This window comes from Haliotis rufescens, unplaced genomic scaffold (genome assembly GCF_023055435.1).
Source record: "Haliotis rufescens isolate VD_foot unplaced genomic scaffold, xgHalRufe1.0.p SCAF_51, whole genome shotgun sequence".
In the NCBI taxonomy this organism is placed as follows: Eukaryota; Metazoa; Mollusca; class Gastropoda; order Lepetellida; family Haliotidae; genus Haliotis; species Haliotis rufescens.
In genome coordinates this window covers 2688041-2709533 of record NW_025964235.1, presented here as the reverse complement: position 1 = coordinate 2709533, position 21493 = coordinate 2688041, and the positions used below count along the sequence as shown (strand labels likewise).

Sequence of the window (21493 nt, the reverse complement as noted above, 5' to 3'; positions counted from 1 at the left end):
GATGGCCTGTAGTCAGTGGGGAGATATACACAGTATACACAAGTACTGATGGCCTGTAGTCAGTGGGAGATATACACAGTATACACAAGTAATGATGGCCTGTAGTCAATGGGAGATATACACAGTATACACAAGTAATGATGGCCTGTAGTCAGTGGGAGATATACACAGTATACACAAGTAATAATGGCCTGTAGTCAGTGGGGAGATATACACAGTATACACAAGTAATGATGGCCTGTAGTCAGTGGGAGATATACACAGTATACACAAGTAATAATGGCCTGTAGTCAGTGGGGAGATATACACAGTATACACAAGTAATGATGGCCTGTAGTCAGTGGGGAGATATACACAGTATACACAAGTAATAATGGCCCGTAGTCAGTGGGAGATATACACAGTATACACAAGTAATGATGGCCTGTAGTCAGTGGGGAGATATACACAGTATACACAAGTAATGATGGCCTGTAGTCAGTGGGAGATATACACAGTATACACAAGTAATAATGGCCTGTGGTCAATGGGGAGATATACACAGTAAACACAAGTAATGATGGCCTGTAGTCAGTGGGGAGATATACACAGTATACACAAGTAATGATGGCCTGTAGTCAGTGGGGAGATATACACAGTGTACACAAGTAATGATGGCCTGTAGTCAGTGGGAGATATACACAGTATACACAAGTAATAATGGCCTGTGGTCAATGGGGAGATATACACAGTATACACAAGTGCTGATGGCCTGTAGTCAGTGGGGAGATATACACAGTATACACAAGTAATGATGGCCTGTAGTCAGTGGGGAGATATACACAGTATACACAAGTAATGATGGCCTGTAGTCAGTGGGGAGATATACACATTATACACAAGTGCTGATGGCCTGTAGTCAGTGGGAGATATACACAGTATACACAAGTAATGATGGCCTGTGGTCAATGGGGAGATATACACAGTATACACAAGTGCTGATGGCCCTTAATCAGTGGGAGATATACAAAGAATACACAAGTGCTGATGGCCTGTAGTCAATGGGAGATATACACAGTATACACAAGTAATGATGGCCTGTAGTCAGTGGGGAGATATACACAGTATACACAAGTAATGATGGCCTGTAGTCAGTGGGGAGATATACACAGTATACACAAGTAATGATGGCCTGTAGCCAATGGGGAGATATACACAGTATACACAAGTAATGATATCCTGTAGTCAATGGGAGATATACACAGTATACACAAGTAATGATGGCCCGTAGTCAGTGGGAGATATACACAGAATACACAAGTAATGATGGCCTGTAGTCAGTGGGAGATATACATAGTATACACAAGTAATGATGGCCTGTGGTCAATGGGGAGATATACACAGTATACACAAGTGCTGATGGCCTGTAGTCAGTGGGGAGATATACACAGTATACACAAGTAATGATGGCCTGTAGTCAGTGGGGAGATATACACAGTATACACAAGTAATGATGGCCTGTGGTCAATGGGGAGATATACACAGTATACACAAGTAATGATGGCCTGTGGTCAATGGGGAGATATACACAGTATACACAAGTGCTGATGGCCTGTAGTCAGTGGGGAGATATACACAGAATACACAAGTAATGATATCCTGTTGTCCATTGTGAGTTATTCAAGGTATTTTGACCACTGCGATATGCTGAAAGTATTTTAACTAGGTCATGACAAAGGTTCAAATTGAAAAGATACAGGTAATTCCCTCCTCCAATCCCAAACAATATTCACCATCTCCATAAATGCGAGACTGACTAAAGCTCTCATAAAATCCCTGAACTTCCCAAGCTTGGTGAAACTGTGACATGTTACAGCGTACACACATTTGTATTGAATGAAGATTGCTTTACACCACAGTCTAATATATTCCTGCTACATAACAGGTATTTAATCAGATCTTGAACAGGTAAACCATACAGTACCTGGTGAGCACAGAAAATTAGTTAGGCTATAACTTGACCCTGTGGTCTGGGTGGACTACAGCTACACAGACAGGACATCTAGAGCCCTATGGTCTGAGTGTACTATAGCTACACAGACAGGACATCTAGAGCCCTATGGTCTGAGTGTACTATAGCTACACAGACAGGACATCTAGAGCCCTATGGTCTGAGTGTTCTACAGCTACACAGACAGGACATCAAGAGCCCGTGGTCTGGGTGTACTATAGCTACACAGACAGGACATCTAGAGCCCTGTGGTCTGAGTGTACTATACCTAAATAGACAGGATATCTAGAGCCCTATGGTCTGAGTGGACTATAGCTACACAGACAGGACATCTAGAACCCTGTGGTCTGGGTGTACTATAGCTACACAGACAGGACATCTAGAGCCCCGTGGTCTTGGTGTACTATAGCTACACAGACAGGAAACCTAGAGCCCTGTGGTCTGAGTGTACTATACCTACACAGACAGGACATCTAGAGCCCTATGGTCTGAGTGTACTATAGCTACAATGACAGGACATCTAGAGCCCTATGGTCTGGGTGTTCTACAGCTACACAGACAGGACATCTAGAACCCTGTGGTCTGTGTGTACTATAGCTACACAGACAGGACATCTAGAGCCCTGTGGTCTGGGTGGACTATAGCTACACAGACAAGACATCTAGAGCCCGGTGGTCTGGGTTGACTATACCTACACAGACAGGACATCTAGAACCCTGTGGTCTGGGTGGACTATACCTACACAGACAGGACATCTAGAACCCTGTGGTCTGGGTGGACTATAGCTACACAGACAGGACATCTAGAGCCCTGTGGTCTGAGTGTACTATAGCTACAATGACAGGACACCTAGAGCCCTGTGGTCTGGGTGGACTATAGCTACATAGACAGGACATCTAGAGCCCTGTGGTCTGGGTGGACTATAGCTACACAGACAAGACATCTAGAGCCCTGTGGTCTGGGTGGACTATAGCTACACAGACAGGACATCTAGAGCCCTGTGGTCTGGGTGGACTATAGCTACACAGACAGGACACCTAGAGCCCTGTTGTCTGAGTGTACTATACCTACACAGACAAGACATCTAGAGCCCTGTGGTCTGGGTGGACTATAGCTACACAGACAGGACACCTAGAGCCCGGTGGTCTGGGTTGACTATACCTACACAAACAGGACATCTAGAGCCCTGTGGTCTGTGTGTACTATAGCTACACAGACAAGACATCTAGAGCCCTGTGGTCTGGGTGTACTATAGCTACACAGACAAGACATCTAGAGCCCTGTGGTCTGGGTGTACTATAGCTACACAGACAGGACATCTAGAGCCCTGTGGTCTGGGTGGACTATAGCTACACAGACAGGACATCTAGAGCCCTGTGGTCTGTGTGTACTATAGCTACACAGACAAGACATCTAGAGCCCTGTGGTCTGGGTGTACTATAGCTACACAGACAGGACATCTAGAGCCCTGTGGTCTGGGTGGACTATACCTACACAGACAGGACATCTAGAGACAGGACACCTAGAGCCCCGTGGTCTGGGTGGACTATAGCTACACAGACAGGACACCTAGAGCCCTGTGGTCTGAGTGTACTATAGCTACACAGACAGGACATCTAGATCCCTGTGGTCTTGGTGGACTATAGCTACACAGACAGGACATCTAGAACCCTGTGGTCTGGGTGTACTATACCTACACAGACAGGAAATCTAGAGCCCTGTGGTTTGGGTGTACTATAGCTACACAGACAGGACATCTAGAGCCCCGTGGTCTGGGTGGACTATAGCTACACAGACAGGACACCTAGAGCCCTGTGGTCTGAGTGTACTATAGCTACACAGACAGGACATCTAGATCCCTGTGGTCTTGGTGGACTATAGCTACACAGACAGGACATCTAGAACCCTGTGGTCTGGGTGTACTATACCTACACAGACAGGACATCTAGAGCCCTGTGGCCTGAGTGTACTATAGCTACACAGACAGGAAATCTAGAGCCCTATGGTCTGGGTGGACTATACCTACACAGACAGGACATCTAGAGCCCTGTGGTCTGAATGTACTATAGCTACACAGACAGGACATCTAGAGCCCTATGGTCTGGATGTACTATAGCTACACAGACAGGACATCTAGAGCCCTGTGGTCTGAGGGTACTATAGCTACACAGACAGGACACTAGAGCCCTATGGTCTGGGTGGACTATAGCTACACAGACAGGACATCTAGAACCCTGTGTTCTTGGTGGACTAAAGCTACACAGACAGGACATCTAGAACCCTATGGTCTGAGTGTACTATAGCTACAATGACAGGACATCTAGAGCCCTATGGTCTGGGTGTTCTAGAGCTACACAGACAGGACATCTAGAACCCTGTGGTCTGTGTGTACTATAGCTACACACACAGAACATCTAGAGCCCTGTGGTCTGGGTGGACTATAGTTACACAGACAAGACATTTAGAGCCCCGTGGTCTGGGTGTACTATAGCTACAATGACAGGACATCTAGAGCCCTGTGGTCTGGGTGGACTATACCTACACAGACAGGACATCTAGAGCCCTGTGGTCTGAGTGTACTATAGCTACATAGACAGGACATCTAGAACCCTGTGGTCTGGGTGTACTATACCTACACAGACAGGACATCTAGAGCCCGGTGGTCTGGGTGTAATATAGCTACAATGACAGGACATCTAGAGCCCCGTGGTCTGGGTGTAATATAGCTACAATGACAGGACATCTAGAACCCTGTGGTCTGGGTGTACTATACCTACACAGACAGGACACCTAGAGCCCTGTGGTCTGGGTGTACTATACCTACACAGACAGGACATCTAGAACCCTGTGGTCTGTGTGTACTATAGCTACAATGACAGGACATCTAGAGCCCTATGGTCTGGGTGTTCTACAGCTACACAGACAGGACATCTAGAACCCTGTGGTCTGAGTGTACTATAGCTACACACACAGAACATCTAGAGCCCTGTGGTCTGGGTTGACTATACCTACACAGACAGGACACCTAGAGCCCTGTGGTCTGGGTGGACTATAGCTACACAGACAGGACATCTAGAGCCCTATGGTCTAGATGTAATATAGCTACACAGACAGGACATCTAGAGCCCTATGGTCTGAGTGCACTATACCTACACAGACAGGAAATCTAGAGCCCTGTGGCCTGAGTGTACTATAGCTACACAGACAGGAAATCTAGAGCCCTATGGTCTGGGTGGACTATACCTACACAGACAGGACATCTAGAGCCCTGTGGTCTGAATGTACTATAGCTACACAGACAGGACATCTAGAGCCCTATGGTCTGGATGTACTATAGCTACACAGACAGGACATCTAGAGCCCTGTGGTCTGAGGGTACTATAGCTACACAGACAGGACACTAGAGCCCTATGGTCTGGGTGGACTATAGCTACACAGACAGGACATCTAGAAACCTGTGTTCTTGGTGGACTAAAGCTACACATACAGGACATCTAGAACCCTATGGTCTGAGTGTACTATAGCTACAATGACAGGACATCTAGAGCCCTATGGTCTGGGTGTTCTAGAGCTACACAGACAGGACATCTAGAACCCTGTGGTCTGTGTGTACTATAGCTACACACACAGAACATCTAGAGCCCTGTGGTCTGGGTGGACTATAGTTACACAGACAAGACATTTAGAGCCCCGTGGTCTGGGTGTACTATAGCTACAATGACAGGACATCTAGAGCCCTGTGGTCTGGGTGGACTATACCTACACAGACAGGACATCTAGAGCCCTGTGGTCTGAGTGTACTATAGCTACATAGACAGGACATCTAGAACCCTGTGGTCTGGGTGTACTATACCTACACAGACAGGACATCTAGAGCCCGGTGGTCTGGGTGTAATATAGCTACAATGACAGGACATCTAGAGCCCCGTGGTCTGGGTGTAATATAGCTACAATGACAGGACATCTAGAACCCTGTGGTCTGGGTGTACTATACCTACACAGACAGGACACCTAGAGCCCTGTGGTCTGGGTGTACTATACCTACACAGACAGGACATCTAGAACCCTGTGGTCTGTGTGTACTATAGCTACAATGACAGGACATCTAGAGCCCTATGGTCTGGGTGTTCTACAGCTACACAGACAGGACATCTAGAACCCTGTGGTCTGAGTGTACTATAGCTACACACACAGAACATCTAGAGCCCTGTGGTCTGGGTTGACTATACCTACACAGACAGGACATCTAGAGCCCTGTGGTCTGGGTGGACTATAGCTACACAGACAGGACATCTAGAGCCCTATGGTCTGGATGTAATATAGCTACACAGACAGGACATCTAGAGCCCTGTGGTCTGAGTGGACTATACCTACACAGACAGGACATCTAGAGCCCTGTGGTCTGGGTGGACTATAGCTACACAGACAGGACATCTAGAGCTCTGTTGTCTGAGTGTACTATAGCTACACAGACAGGACATCTAGAGCCCTATGGTCTGGGTGTACTATAGCTACACAGACAGGACATCTAGAGCCCTATGGTCTGAGTGTACTATAGCTACACAGAAAGGAAATCTAGAGCCCTATGGTCTGGGTGGACTATAGCTACACAGACAGGACATCTAGAGCCCTGTGGTCTGGGTGTACTATAGCTACACAGACAGGACATCTAGAACCCTGTGGTCTTGGTAGACTAAAGCTACACAGACAGGACATCTAGAGCCCTATGGTCTGGGTGGACTATAGCTACACAGACAGGACATCTAGAGCCCTGTGGTCTGGGTGTACTATACCTACACAGACAGGACATGTAGAGCCCTATGGTCTGGGTGTACTATAGCTACACAGACAGGACATCTAGAACCCTGTGGTCTTGGTAGACTAAAGCTACACAGACAGGACATCTAGAGCCCTATGGTCTGGGTGGACTATAGCTACAAAGACAGGACATCTAGAACCCTGTGGTCTGGGTGGACTATAGCTACACAGACAGGACATCTAGAGCCCTATGGTCTGGGTGGACTATAGCTACACAGACAGGACATCTAGAACCCTGTGGTCTGGGTGTAATAAAGCTACACAGACAGGACATGTAGAGCCATATGGTCTGGGTGTAATAAAGCTACACAGACAAGACATCACACCTAAAGCCCTGTGGTCTGGGTGTATTACTATATCTAATCAGATAGCACAGAATACCTGAATCCTTCATTTCTTCTTGTCCCCGAATGCCTCTATCTCGGCATACTGGACATCTTCAGGCTTCCCACTCAGTTTTGCCTTGAGAATCTTGAGTTGAAGTTCATTGCCATTGATTCTGCAGACAGTAAGAACATTAATCAACAACACACACTACTCGCCCTCGGTGAGAAAGTTTGAGAGGACCATCACTCTTCTAGAAGTCCATACTCGTGTGTATTACTATGTGAAATGTTTGCTATCTACGTGGACTGACCTGGCCTGCTCCTTGGCTTGAGAGTACATCGCATGAAACTTCATGTCCCTGGCGTCCAGATGATTCTTGTGGAGTGTTGTGGTTTTTCTGCAACAGACAACGTCTACCAGACATGACCTTTGCAAATCTGGGTCTGTAGGAAACAATTCTGGGTCTGTAGGAAACAACTCTAGGTCTGTGAGAAACAGTTCTAGGTCTGTGGAAAACAACTCTAGGTCTGTAGGAAACAACTCCAGGTCTGTAGGAAACAACCCTAGGTATGTGGGAAACAACTCTAGGTATGTGGGAAACAACCCTAGGTATGTGGGAAACAACTCCAGGTCTGTAGGAAACAACTCTAGGTATGTGGGAAACAACCATAGGTATGTGGAAAACAACTCTAGGTCTGTAGGAAACAACTCTAGGTATGTGGGAAACAACTCTAGGTATTTGGGAAACAACCCTAGGTATGTGGGAAACAACTCTAGGTATGTAGGAAACAACCCTAGGTATGTGGGAAACAACTCTAGGTATGTGAGAAACAACTCTAGGTATGTGGGAAACAACCCTAGGTATGTGGGAAACAACCCTAGGTATGTGGGAAACAACTCTAGGTATGTGGGAAACAACTCTAGGTATGTGGGAAACAACTCTAGGTCTGTAGGAAACAACTCTAGGTATGTGGGAAACAACCCTAGGTATGTGGGAAACAACTCTAGGTATGTGGGAAACAACCCTAGGTATGTGGGAAACAACCCTAGGTATGTGGGAAACAACCATAGGTATGTGGGAAACAACTCTAGGTATGTGGGAAACAACCCTAGGTATGTGGGAAACAACTCTAGGTATGTGGGAAACAACTCTAGGTATGTGGGAAACAACTCTAGGTATGTAGGAAACAACTCTAGGTATGTGGGAAACAACTCTAGGTCTGTAGGAAACAACTCTAGGTATGTGGGAAACAACCCTAGGTATGTGGGAAACAACTCTAGGTATGTGGGAAACAACTCTAGGTATGTAGGAAACAACTCTAGGTATATGGGAAACAACTCTAGGTATGTGGGAAACAACCCTAGGTATGTGGGAAACAACTCCAGGTCTGTAGGAAACAACTCTAGGTCTGTAGGAAACAACTCAAGGTCTGTAGGAAACAACTCTAGGTATGTGGGAAACAACCCTAGGTATGTGGGAAACAACTCCAGGTCTGTAGGAAACAACTCTAGGTATGTGGGAAACAACCCTAGGTATGTGGAAAACAACTCTAGGTCTGTAGGAAACAACTCCAGGTCTGTAGGAAACAACTCCAGGTCTGTAGGAAACAACTCTAGGTATGTGGGAAACAACTCTAGGTATGTGGGAAACAACTCTAGGTCTGTAGGAAACAACTCTAGGTATGTGGGAAACAACTCTAGGTATGTGGGAAACAACTCTAGGTATGTGGGAAACAACTCCAGGTCTGTAGGAAACAACTCTAGGTATGTAGGAAACAACTCCAGGTCTGTAGGAAACAACTCTAGGTATGTGGGAAACAACTCTAGGTATGTGGGAAACAACTCTAGGTCTGTAGGAAACAACTCTAGGTATGTGGGAAACAACTCTAGGTATGTGGGAAACAACTCTAGGTATGTGGGAAACAACTCCAGGTCTGTAGGAAACAACTCTAGGTATGTAGGAAACAACTCCAGGTCTGTAGGAAACAACTCTAGGTATGTGGGAAACAACTCCAGGTCTGTAGGAAACAACTCTAGGTATGTGAGAAACAACCCTAGGTATGTGGGAAACAACTCCAGGTCTGTAGGAAACAACTCTAGGTATGTGGGAAACAACCCTAGGTATGTGGAAAACAACTCTAGGTCTGTAGGAAACAACTCTAGGTATGTGGGAAACAACTCCAGGTATGTGGGAAACAACTCCAGGTCTGTAGGAAACAACTCTAGGTCTGTAGGAAACAACTCTAGGTATGTGGGAAACAACCCTAGGTATGTGGGAAACAACTCTAGGTATGTGAGAAACAACCCTAGGTATGTGGGAAACAACTCCAGGTCTGTAGGAAACAACTCTAGGTATGTGGGAAACAACTCTAGGTATGTGGGAAACAACTCTAGGTATGTAGGAAACAACCCTAGGTATGTGGAAAACAACTCTAGGTATGTGGGAAACAACTCTAGGTATGTGGGAAACAACTCCAGGTCTGTGGGAAACAACCCTAGGTATGTGGGAAACAACTCCAGGTCTGTAGGAAACAACCCTAGGTATGTGGGAAACAACCCTAGGTATGTGGGAAACAACTCCAGGTCTGTAGGAAACAACCCTAGGTATGTGGGAAACAACTCCAGGTCTGTAGGAAACAACCCTAGGTATGTGGGAAACAACCCTAGGTATGTGGGAAACAACTCTAGGTCTATGAAACAGACTGACTTGATACAACAATACCTAGGGCTCCCAATACATCTGGTTATAGGGACCAGCAAGCACCATTAGAAGTGGGATCACCCCATCACTTCACAACTTCCTTCTCCCAATACATCGGGTTATAGGGACCAGCAAGCACCATTAGAAGTGGGATCACCCCATCACTTCACAACTTCCTTCTCCCAATACATCTGGTTATAGGGACCAGCAAGCACCATTAGAAGTTGAGCTATCTTATGTTTTACTGGTATTATCATGTTTTACTGGTATATTCAGCATGTTTTACTGGTATACTGAGCATGTTTTACTGGTACAAGAGCATGTTTTGTTGGGAAAACCAGTGTTTTACTGGTACAAGGGCATTTTTTGCTGTTTAAATCAGTATTTTACTGTTATATCATGTTTTACTGGTATATTCAGCATGTTTTACTGGTAAAATCAGTGTTCTCCTGGTACAAGAGCATGTTTTGCTGGTAAAATCAGTGCTTTACTGGTACAATGAGCATGTTTACTCATGCGTGAAATATGCATATGTCGGAAAGTACACGTTAAATTCCCAATTTAAGTAAGTATGTTTTACTGGCACAATTAGCATGATTTACAGGTACAGCAAGGATGTTGGATTTATGTGGAAGACCAAAAAGAATTCTCAACTGATTTCACACACCCTATTGTAGACAGCTGTCTACAACAGAACATTGATAAAACATTTGAAAGCTGCCAGAATAGGTTGAATAATAGTTAAGGAGAAATATTTTACGTACAATGAGTGAGTGAGTGAGTATGGTTTTACGCCGCTTTTAGCAATATTCCAGTAATATCACAGCGGGGGACACCAGATATTGGCTTCACACATTGTACCCATGTCGGGAATCGAACCCGGGTCTTCGGCGTGACGAGCGAGCGCTTTAACCACAAGGCTACCCAACCACCCCTTTTACGTACAAAGGCTGTATTCTGGACTCAATGTGCTGTGGACTTTTTGAATTTCTGAAGAACAAAAGGTAACAGACAGAAATATGGAGGATATGTGGTATGAATATTGATGTGTTCAGTGCTTAAAGACTGACGGACTGATGGACTGACAGGCTGATGGACTGACAGACTGATGGACAGACTGACTGATAGAATGATGGAATGACAGACTGATGGACTGATGGATGGATGGACTGACAGACTGATGGACTGACTGACAGAGGTACAGATTTACTGATGGACTGATGGACTGACAGGCTGATGGACTGACAGACTGATGGACAGACGGACTGATAGAATGATGGACTGATGGAATGACAGACTGATGGAGTGATGGATGGATGGACTGACAGACTGATGGACTGACTGACTGAGGTACAGATTTACTGATTGACTGCCGGACTGATGGACAGATAGACTGACGGACAGATGGAATGATGGACAGATTGACAGATGGACTGACGGAGTGATGGCCAGATGGACTGATGGAATGACAGACTGATGGACAGATTGACTGATGGAAGGACAGACTGATGGACTGATGGATGGATGGACTGACAGACTGATGAACTGACTGAGGTACAGATTTACTGATGGACTGACGGCCTGATGGACAGATAGACTGACGGACAGATGGAATGATGGACAGATTGACTGATGGACTGACGGAGTGATGGACAGATGGACTGATGGAATGACAGACAGATGGACTGATGGAAGGACAGACTGATGGACAGATGGACTGATGGAATGATGGACTGATAGACAGACGGACTGATAGACAGACGGACTGATGGAATGACGGACTGACTAATGGACTTACAGACTGATGGAATGGTAGAGTGATGGACTGATGTACTAATGGACAGATGGACTGATGGAATGGCGGACTGATGGAATGATGGACTGATGGAATGACAGACTGATGGATGGATTGACTGATGGATGACAGACTGACTGACTGATGGACTGACAGACTGACAGACTGACGGAATGATGGACTGACAGACTGATGGAATAATGAAATGACGGCCTGATGGAATGATGGACTGATGGACAGATGGAATGATGGACGGATGGACAGACGGACTGATGGAATGATGGACCGATGGAATGATGGACTGATGGAATGATGGTCTGATGGACAGACGGACTGATGGAATGATGGACTGATGGACAGACGGAATGATGGACTGATGGACAGACGGATTGATGGAATGACAGACCGATGGACTGATGGACTGATGGACAGACGGACTGATGGAATGATTGACTGATGGACAGACAGACTGATGGACTGACGGACTGATGGAATGATGGACCAATGGAATGATGGAATGATGGAATGATGGACTGACAGACTGATGGACAGATGGACTGATGGAATGACGGACTGACAGACTGATGGACTGACAAACTGATGGACTGACAGACTGATGGACTGAGGGAATGATGGACTGAGGGACTGACAGACTGACAGACTGATGGATTGATGGAATGGTGGACTGATGGAATGACAGATTGATGGACAGACAGACTGATGGATTGATGGAATGACAGATTGATGGACAGACGGACTGATGGAATGATGGAACGATGGAATGGACTGATGGACAGACGGACTGATTGAATGATGGACTGACAGACTGATTGACTGACAGACTGAGGGACTGACAGACTGATGGTTTGATGGAATGGTGGACTGATGGAATGAGAGATTGATGGACAGACAGACTGATGGATTGATGGAATGACAGATTGATGGACAGACGGACTGATGGAATGATGGAACGATGGAATGGACTGATGGACAGACCGACTGATTGAATGATGGACTGACAGACTGATGGACTGACAGACTGAGGGACTGACAGACTGACAGACTGATGGATTGATGGAATGGTGGACTGATGGAATGACAGATTGATGGACAGACAGACTGATGGATTGATGGAATGACAGATTGATGGACAGACAGACTGATGGATTTGACTGACAGACTGACTAGGTAAACGAGAAGCACGTGAAAGCAGAGGGTAATACATCCCCTTCGAGATGTTTTCAAAACTTACACAATCGCAAAGTAGTGAACTGTAGCTCCTATCAACATCAGCCCCATGCAGCAGACAACGATGGAGAAGTTGGACATTTTCTTGATGCCACGAATGCCGTAGTAAGACTTCTCTTCATACGCTGCATCCTTGCTGTGGTTGCGCATGTGCCAGATCGTCTCGTCCCAGAAGGGCTCCCCATCTGTGTTCCTGCAATTGCAGCCAGCTTGAATAATTGACCAAAATATTCATGGATATTCTTTACAGATAATGTTTCTACATGTGGGTACAAGTTTGGGGTAAAATGTTATTTCATATTTATAGTCAAAAACTATATCCTGAATAAGGCATCGCTTCCGAAGAACAAACTTGGTTAATGAAAATATTAATTTTTATATAACATCACAAAACATGATACATTACACTAGGCATTGTTTTACATGAGATGTGTAATTGTCTCATAAAATAAGCCAGATTTCAATCAAATGTACACACCAATCTACCGGTGATTCAGCTAAAAAATACCCAGGCTGGATTTTATTGCAATGATTGGAAGAAATTCTACCTGAAACCTGTCCCAGGAGTAATATATTCTAATTGCGAGATAAACAAGTTATGATCTAGCTGTAGATAAGATATCTTTTATTTTAATTTGGAACTGAGTGCTTTAGCAATTTAAAATAAATTAACCATAAGGTTATGTGGCCATAGTGACTGTTGTAAATATGTTTGTAGTGACTCATGGACGTATATACGTCTTTGAGTGACTGAAGTGCTAGTAAAATGACTAGTGCTGTTGTGGCCAGGTTTTAACGGCAGTATGCTGCAGTGAGTTCCTGTATTAACGTAAACATGGAAGGCTTGAACATTCGAGGGGTTTCAAGATGGGACAGTTTCTAGAAGGCCGGCTGTACCTTTCTGAGATCGACGAGGGGGTTATTTGAGGCCTTTCGACTGGATTTGAGTCTTATCTACTTGCTACCATGGGGGTTGAATGTCTTTTTGTCAATGCCAATAACCCCAGTCTTTGTAGCTACCACAAACTCCACCCAACACAAGCTATCAATAAGTTATACTTTGTAGCTACCTTACACTCCACCTAAAACTAGCTAACAATAATCCCAGTCTTTATAGCAACCATAAACTCCACCCAACACATGCTACCAATAACCACAGTCTTTGCAGCAACCATAAACTCCATCCAACACAAGCTACCTATAACCCCCGTCCTTGTACCTTCCATAAACTCCACCCAACACATGCTACCAATAACCACAGTCTTTACAGCAACCATAAACTCCATCCAACACAAGCTACCTATAACCCCTGTCTTTGTACCTTCCATAAACTCCATCCAGCACAAGCTACCAATAACCACAGATTTTGCAGCAACCATAAACTCCATCCAGCACTAGCTACCTATAACACAGTCTTTGCAGCAACCATAAACTCCATCCAACACAAGCTACCTATAACCCCCGTCCTTGTACCTTCAATAACCATAACACAGTCTTTGCAGCAACCATAAACTCCATCCAACACTAGCTACCTATAACCCCCGTCCTTGTACCTTCCATAAACTCCACCCAACACATGCTACCAATAACCACAGTCTTTACAGCAACCATAAACTCCATCCAACACAAGCTACCTATAACCCCTGTCTTTGTACCTTCCATAAACTCCATCCAGCACAAGCTACCAATAACCACAGATTTTGCAGCAACCATAAACTCCATCCAGCACTAGCTACCTATAACACAGTCTTTGCAGCAACCATAAACTCCATCCAACACAAGCTACCTATAACCCCTGTCTTTGTACCTTCCATAAACTCCATCCAGCACAAGCTACCAATAACCACAGATTTTGCAGCAACCATAAACTCCATCCAGCACTAGCTACCTATAACACAGTCTTTGCAGCAACCATAAACTCCATCCAACACAAGCTACCTATAACCCCCGTCCTTGTACCTTCAATAACCATAACACAGTCTTTGCAGCAACCATAAACTCCATCCAACACTAGCTACCTATAACCCCTGTCTTTGTACCTTCCATAAACTCCATCCAGCACAAGCTACCAATAACCACAGATTTTGCAGCAACCATAAACTCCATCCAGCACTAGCTACCTATAACACAGTCTTTGCAGCAACCATAAACTCCATCCAACACAAGCTACCTATAACCCCTGTCTTTGTACCTTCCATAAACTCCATCCAGCACAAGCTACCAACAAGTATTTGTCACAGAGTGACGAAATATCCCCCGCCTGTACACCATAGTACCAAATATGAAGACAATCCAGCGATAAGTTCTTGAGATATTGTGGCAACACCGTTTTCCAACTCCAAAAACAGATTTGCCTGCTGTGACCTTGAAAATGGGGTCAAGGTCACCAAATCTGACAGGTGTATGCGGTGTCTGTATATACACTATAGTTCCAAATATGAAGACAATCCAGCGATTAGTTCTTGAGATATCGCGGCAACACCGTTTTCTAACTCCAAAAGCAGATTTGCCTGCTGTGACCTTGACAATGGGGTCAAGGTCACCAAAACCGACTGGTGTCTGCGGTGTCTGTATATACACCATAGTTCCAAATATGAAGACAATCCAGTGTTTAGTTCTTGAGATATCGCGGCAACACCGTTTTCCAACTCCAAAAGCAGATTTGCCTGCTGTGACCTTTAAAATGGGATCAAGGTCACCAAAACCGACTGGTGTCTGCGGAGTCTGTATATACACCATAGTTCCAAATATGAAGACAATCCAGTGTTTAGTTCTTGAGATATCGCGGCAACACCGTTTTCCAACTCTAAAAGCAGATTTGTCTGCTGTGACCTTGAAAATGGGGTCAAGGTCACCAAAACCGACTGGTGTCTGCGGAGTCTGTATATACACCATAGTTCAAAATATGAAGACAATCCAGTGTTTAGTTCTTGAGATATCGCGGCAACACCGTTTTCCAACTCTAAAAGCAGATTTGTCTGCTGTGACCTTGAAAATGGGATCAAGGTCACCAAAACCGACTGGTGTCTGCGGAGTCTGTATATACACCATAGTTCCAAATATGAAGACAATCCAGTGTTTAGTTCTTGAGATATCGCGGCAACAAACAGGTGGGACGTACGGACGGTTGTACGGACGGACGGACGTACGGACGGACGGACGGTCGTGAATACTATATCCCCCGCTTCACGCTTTCGCGCGGCGGGGGATAATAACCACAGATTTTGCAGCAACCATAAACTCCATCCAGCACTAGCTACCTATAACACAGTCTTTGCAGCAACCATAAACTCCATCCAACACAAGCTACCTATAACCCCCGTCCTTGTACCTTCAATAACCATTACACAGTCTTTGCAGCAACCATAAACTCCATCCAACACTAGCTACCTATAACCCCTGTCTTTGTACCTTCCATAAACTCCATCCAGCACAAGCTACCAATAACCACAGATTTTGCAGCAACCATAAACTCCATCCAGCACTAGCTACCTATAACACAGTCTTTGTAGCTACCATAAACTCCACCCAACACAAGCTACCTATAACCCCTGTCCTTGTACTTTCCATAAACTCCACCCAACACATGCTACCAATAACCACAGTCTTTGTAGCTACCATAAACTCCATCCAGCACTAGCTACCTATAACACAGTCTTTGCAGCAACCATAAACTCCATCCAACACAAGCTACCTATAACCCCCGTCCTTGTACTTTCCATAAACTCCACCCAACACATGCTACCAATAACCACAGTCTTTACAGCAACCATAAACTCCACCCGACACATGCTACCAATAACCCCAGTCTTTGTAGCTACCATAAACAGGGAACTCACCCGCTTGGGGAGGGACCATAGGGGGGAGCCCTGGATCCACCCATGTGTCTGTGGTGGAGGTGTGATGCCAGGCTCACATCGTAGTCGTGGCGATCAGATGACTTACTCAGCACAGAATATGCTGCATTTAATTTTACAAACTTTTCATGAGTCTTTGGATCATTTCTGTTAACATCAGGATGCAGCTGAAAGATAAGCACTTTGTTGGAGCTAACTGAAAGATAAGCACTTTGTTGGAGCTAACTGAAAGATAAGCACTTTGTTGGAGCTAACTGAAAGATAAGCACTTTGTTGGAGCTAACTGAAAGATAAGCACTTTGTTGGAGCTAACTGAAAGATAAGCACTTTGTTGGAGCTAACTGAAAGATAAGCACTTTGTTGGAGCTAACTGAAAGATAAGCACTTTGTTGGAGCTAACGCTTGGCAGTCAGCTTTGTTTGGTAATAGTAGTACAGACCCTACTGAATTCCGTGACCAGTAAATCCAATATTCTGCAGTACAGTTTGATAAATTCTGCAACCAATTTTCATAAATTCTGCTTACACATCAAACTGTGATATCATATATTAGTGAGTGAGTATGGTTTTACACCACTTTTAGCACATATTCCAGCAATATCACAGCAGTAGTCAACAGAAATAGGCTTCACACATTGCACCCGAGTTGGGAATTGACCTCAGACTTTCAGTGTGGTGAGTGAACGCTTTAACCACTAGGCTACCCTACAGCCCCCAAGTACATATCAGACTCTGCTTACATACAGATCAAACTCTGCTTACTTACACATCAAACACTAACTATGGACACATCAAACTCTGCTTACATACACCTCAAACACTAACTACGGACACATCAAACTCTGCCTACATACACATCAAACACTAACTACGGACATATCAAACTCTGCTTACATACACATCAAACTCTGCTTACATACACATCAAACACTAACTATGGACATATCAAACTCTGCTTACACACACACCAAACTCTGCTTACATACACATCAAACACTAACTATGGACACATCAAACTCTGCTTACATACACATCAAACTCTGCTTACATACACATCAAACACTAACTATGGACACATCAAACTCTGCTTACATACACATCAAACTTGCTTACATACACATCAAACACTAACTATGGACACATCAAACTCTGCTTACATACACATCAAACACTAACTACGGACATATCAAACTCTGCTTACATACACATCAAACACTAACTATGGACACATCAAACTCTGCTTCCATACACATCAAATTCTGCTTACATACACATCAAACACTAACTATGGACACATCAAACTCTGCTTACATACACATCAAACACTAACTACAGACACATCAAATTCTCCTCACACACACATCAAACTCTCCTCACACACACATCAAACTCTACTCACAAACACATAAAACTCTGATTACATACATATCAAACTCTACAAACATAAACATCAAACTCTGATTACAAACACATCAAACCCTGCTGACATAAACCTCAAAAGCTGCTCACAAACACATCAAACCCTGCTTACATACACATTAGACTCTACTCACAAACACATCAAACTCTGATTACATACATATCAAACTCTACAAACATACACATCAAACTTTGCTTACATACACCTCAAACTCTGCTTACATACACATCAAACTCTGCTTACATACACATCAAACTCTGCTTACATACACATCAAACTCTACTCACATACACATCAAACTCTGCTTACATACACATCAAACTCTCCTTACTTACAGATCAAACACTGCTTACATACACATCAAACACTGCTCACATACACATCAAACTCTGCTTACATACACATCAAACTCTGCTTACATACACATCAAACTCTGCTTACATACACATCAAACTCTACTCACATACACATCAAACTCTGCTTACATAAACATAAAACTTTGCTTACATACACATCAAACTCTGATTACATAAACATCAAACTCTACTCACATTCACATCAAACTCTCCTTACATACACATCAAACTTTGCTTACATACACATCAAACTCTACTAACATCAACAAACATTCACACAACTTGATCCCCTTATAGCAACAACATTCACACAACTTGATCCCCTTATAGCCACAAACATTCACACAACTTGATCCCCTCATAGCAACAACATTCACACAACTTGACACCCTTATAGCAACAACATTCACACAACTTGACACCCTTATAGCAAGAACATTCACACAACTTGATCCCCTTATAGCAACAACATTCACACAACTTGATCCCCTTATAGCAACAACATTCACACAACTTGATCCCCTTATAGCAACAACATTCACACAACTTGATCCCTTATAGCAACAACATTCACACAACTTGACACCCTTATAGCCACAAACATTCACACAACTTGATCCCCTTATAGCAACAACATTCACACAACTTGACACCCTTATAGCCACGAACATTCACACAACTTGATCCCCTTATAGCAACATCATTCGAACAACTTGACACCCTTATAGCAACAACATTCACACAACTTGACACCCTTATAGCAAGAACATTCACACAACTTGATCCCCTTATAGCAACAACATTCACACAACTTGATCCCCATATAGCAACAACATTCACACAACTTGACACCCTCATAGCAACAAACAAGAATCATACAGAATAAACACACATGGTTCTTACAGAATATATACACATATGGTTCATACTGAATATATTCACAAGGTTCATACAGAATATACATGCACAGTCAAAAAGAATATATACACATGGTTTATTGAGTATATACACACACGGTTCATTGAGTATATACACACATGGTTCATACAGAAAATACACACATGGTTTATACAGAATATACACACATGGTTCATACAGAATATACACACATGGTTCATACAGAATATACACACATGGTTCATACAGAATATACATACATGGTTCATACAGAATATACACACATGGTTCATACTGAATATATTCTCAAGGTTCATACAGAATATACACACATGGTTCATACTGAATATACACACATGGTTCATACAGAATATACACACATGGTTCATACAGAATATACACACATGATTCATACAGAATATATTCACAAGGTTCATACAGAATATACACACATGGTTCATACATATTATACACACATGGTCCATACAGAATATACACACATGGTTCATACAGAATATACACACATGGTTCATACAGAATATACACACATGGTCTATACAGAATATACACACACGGTTCATACAGAATATACACACATGGTTCATACAGAATATACACACATGGTATATAGAGAATATACACACATGGTTCATACAGAATATACACACATGGTTCATACTGAATATATTCTCAAGGTTCATACAGAATATACCCACATGGTTCATACAGAAAATACATACATGGTTCATACATATTATACACACATGGTCTATACAGAATATACACGCATGGTTCATACAGAATATACAAACATGGTTCATACTGAATATACACACATGGTTCATATTGAATATATTCTCAAGGTTCATACAGAATATACACACATGGTTCATACAGAATATACACACATGATTCATACAGAATATATTCACAAGGTTCATACAGAATATACACACATGGTTCATACATATTATACACACATGGTCCATACAGAATATACACACATGGTTCATACAGAATATACACACACGGTTCATACAGAATATACACACATGGTCTATACAGAATATACACACACGGTTCATACAGAATATACACACATGGTTCATACTGAATATACACACATGATTCATACAGAATATATTCACATGGTTCATACAGAATATACACACATGATTCATACAGAATATACACATATGGTCTATACAGAATATACACACGATTCATACAGAATATACACACATGGTTCATACAGAATATACACACATGGTTCATACAGAATATACACACATGGTTCATACAGAATATACATACATGGTCTATACAGAATATACACACATGATTCATACAGAATATACACACATGGTTCATACAGAATATACACACATGGTTCATACAGAATATACACACATGGTCTATACAGAATATACACACATGATTCATACAGAATATACACACGATTCATACAGAATATACACACATGGTTCATACAGAATATACACACATGGTTCATACAGAATATACACACATGGTTCATACAGAATATACACACATGGTTCATACAGAATATACACACATGGTTCATACAGAATATACACACATGGTTCATACAGAATATACACACATGGTTCATACAGAATATACACACATGGTCTATACAGAATATACACATGAAGATCTGAGGTAGAATAGGTCTGCAGCAACTAATGCTTGCCGTAAAAGGCGACTTACGGGATCAGGGGGTCAGGCTCGCTGAATTGGTTGATGCATGTCATCATATCTCCCTTTCGTGGATCCATGCTCATGATGTCAATCACTGGATTGTCTGGTCCAGACTCAATTAATTACAGACTACCGTAATATAGCTGGAATACTGCTGAGTGCGGCGTTAAACAACAAACAAACAAACAAATACACACGTTTCTTAAGGAATATACACAACTGTTGGTACTTTGAAAATGTCTGCACCTGTTTAGAGAGTTGAAGGAAGGCTTTCCGAACATCTTCTGAGGAGGCTGATTTGTCCACACCCAGGACTTCATAGTGGGTCCGGGACATCAGCCTGCAACACAACACAGCTTCCGT

The 21493-nt window shown here is 43.3% G+C and overlaps 1 protein-coding gene across 1 annotated transcript in view; it reads right to left on the bottom strand.

Moving 5' to 3' along the window:
* The window catches only part of LOC124127882 (dnaJ homolog subfamily C member 4-like), a 45067-nt gene that overhangs the window by 9268 nt on the left and 14306 nt on the right, over positions 1 to 21493 (bottom strand). The window contains exons 3-7 of the mRNA XM_046491270.2: positions 21377 to 21470; positions 16719 to 16903; positions 12884 to 13072; positions 7446 to 7532; positions 7190 to 7307 (exon numbers count right to left, since the gene is read on the bottom strand). Of these exons, the coding sequence (XP_046347226.1) occupies positions 7199 to 7307; positions 7446 to 7532; positions 12884 to 13072; positions 16719 to 16903; positions 21377 to 21470 (664 nt within the window). The 3' untranslated portion in view covers positions 7190 to 7198. The remainder of the gene's footprint in view (positions 1 to 7189; positions 7308 to 7445; positions 7533 to 12883; positions 13073 to 16718; positions 16904 to 21376; positions 21471 to 21493) is intronic.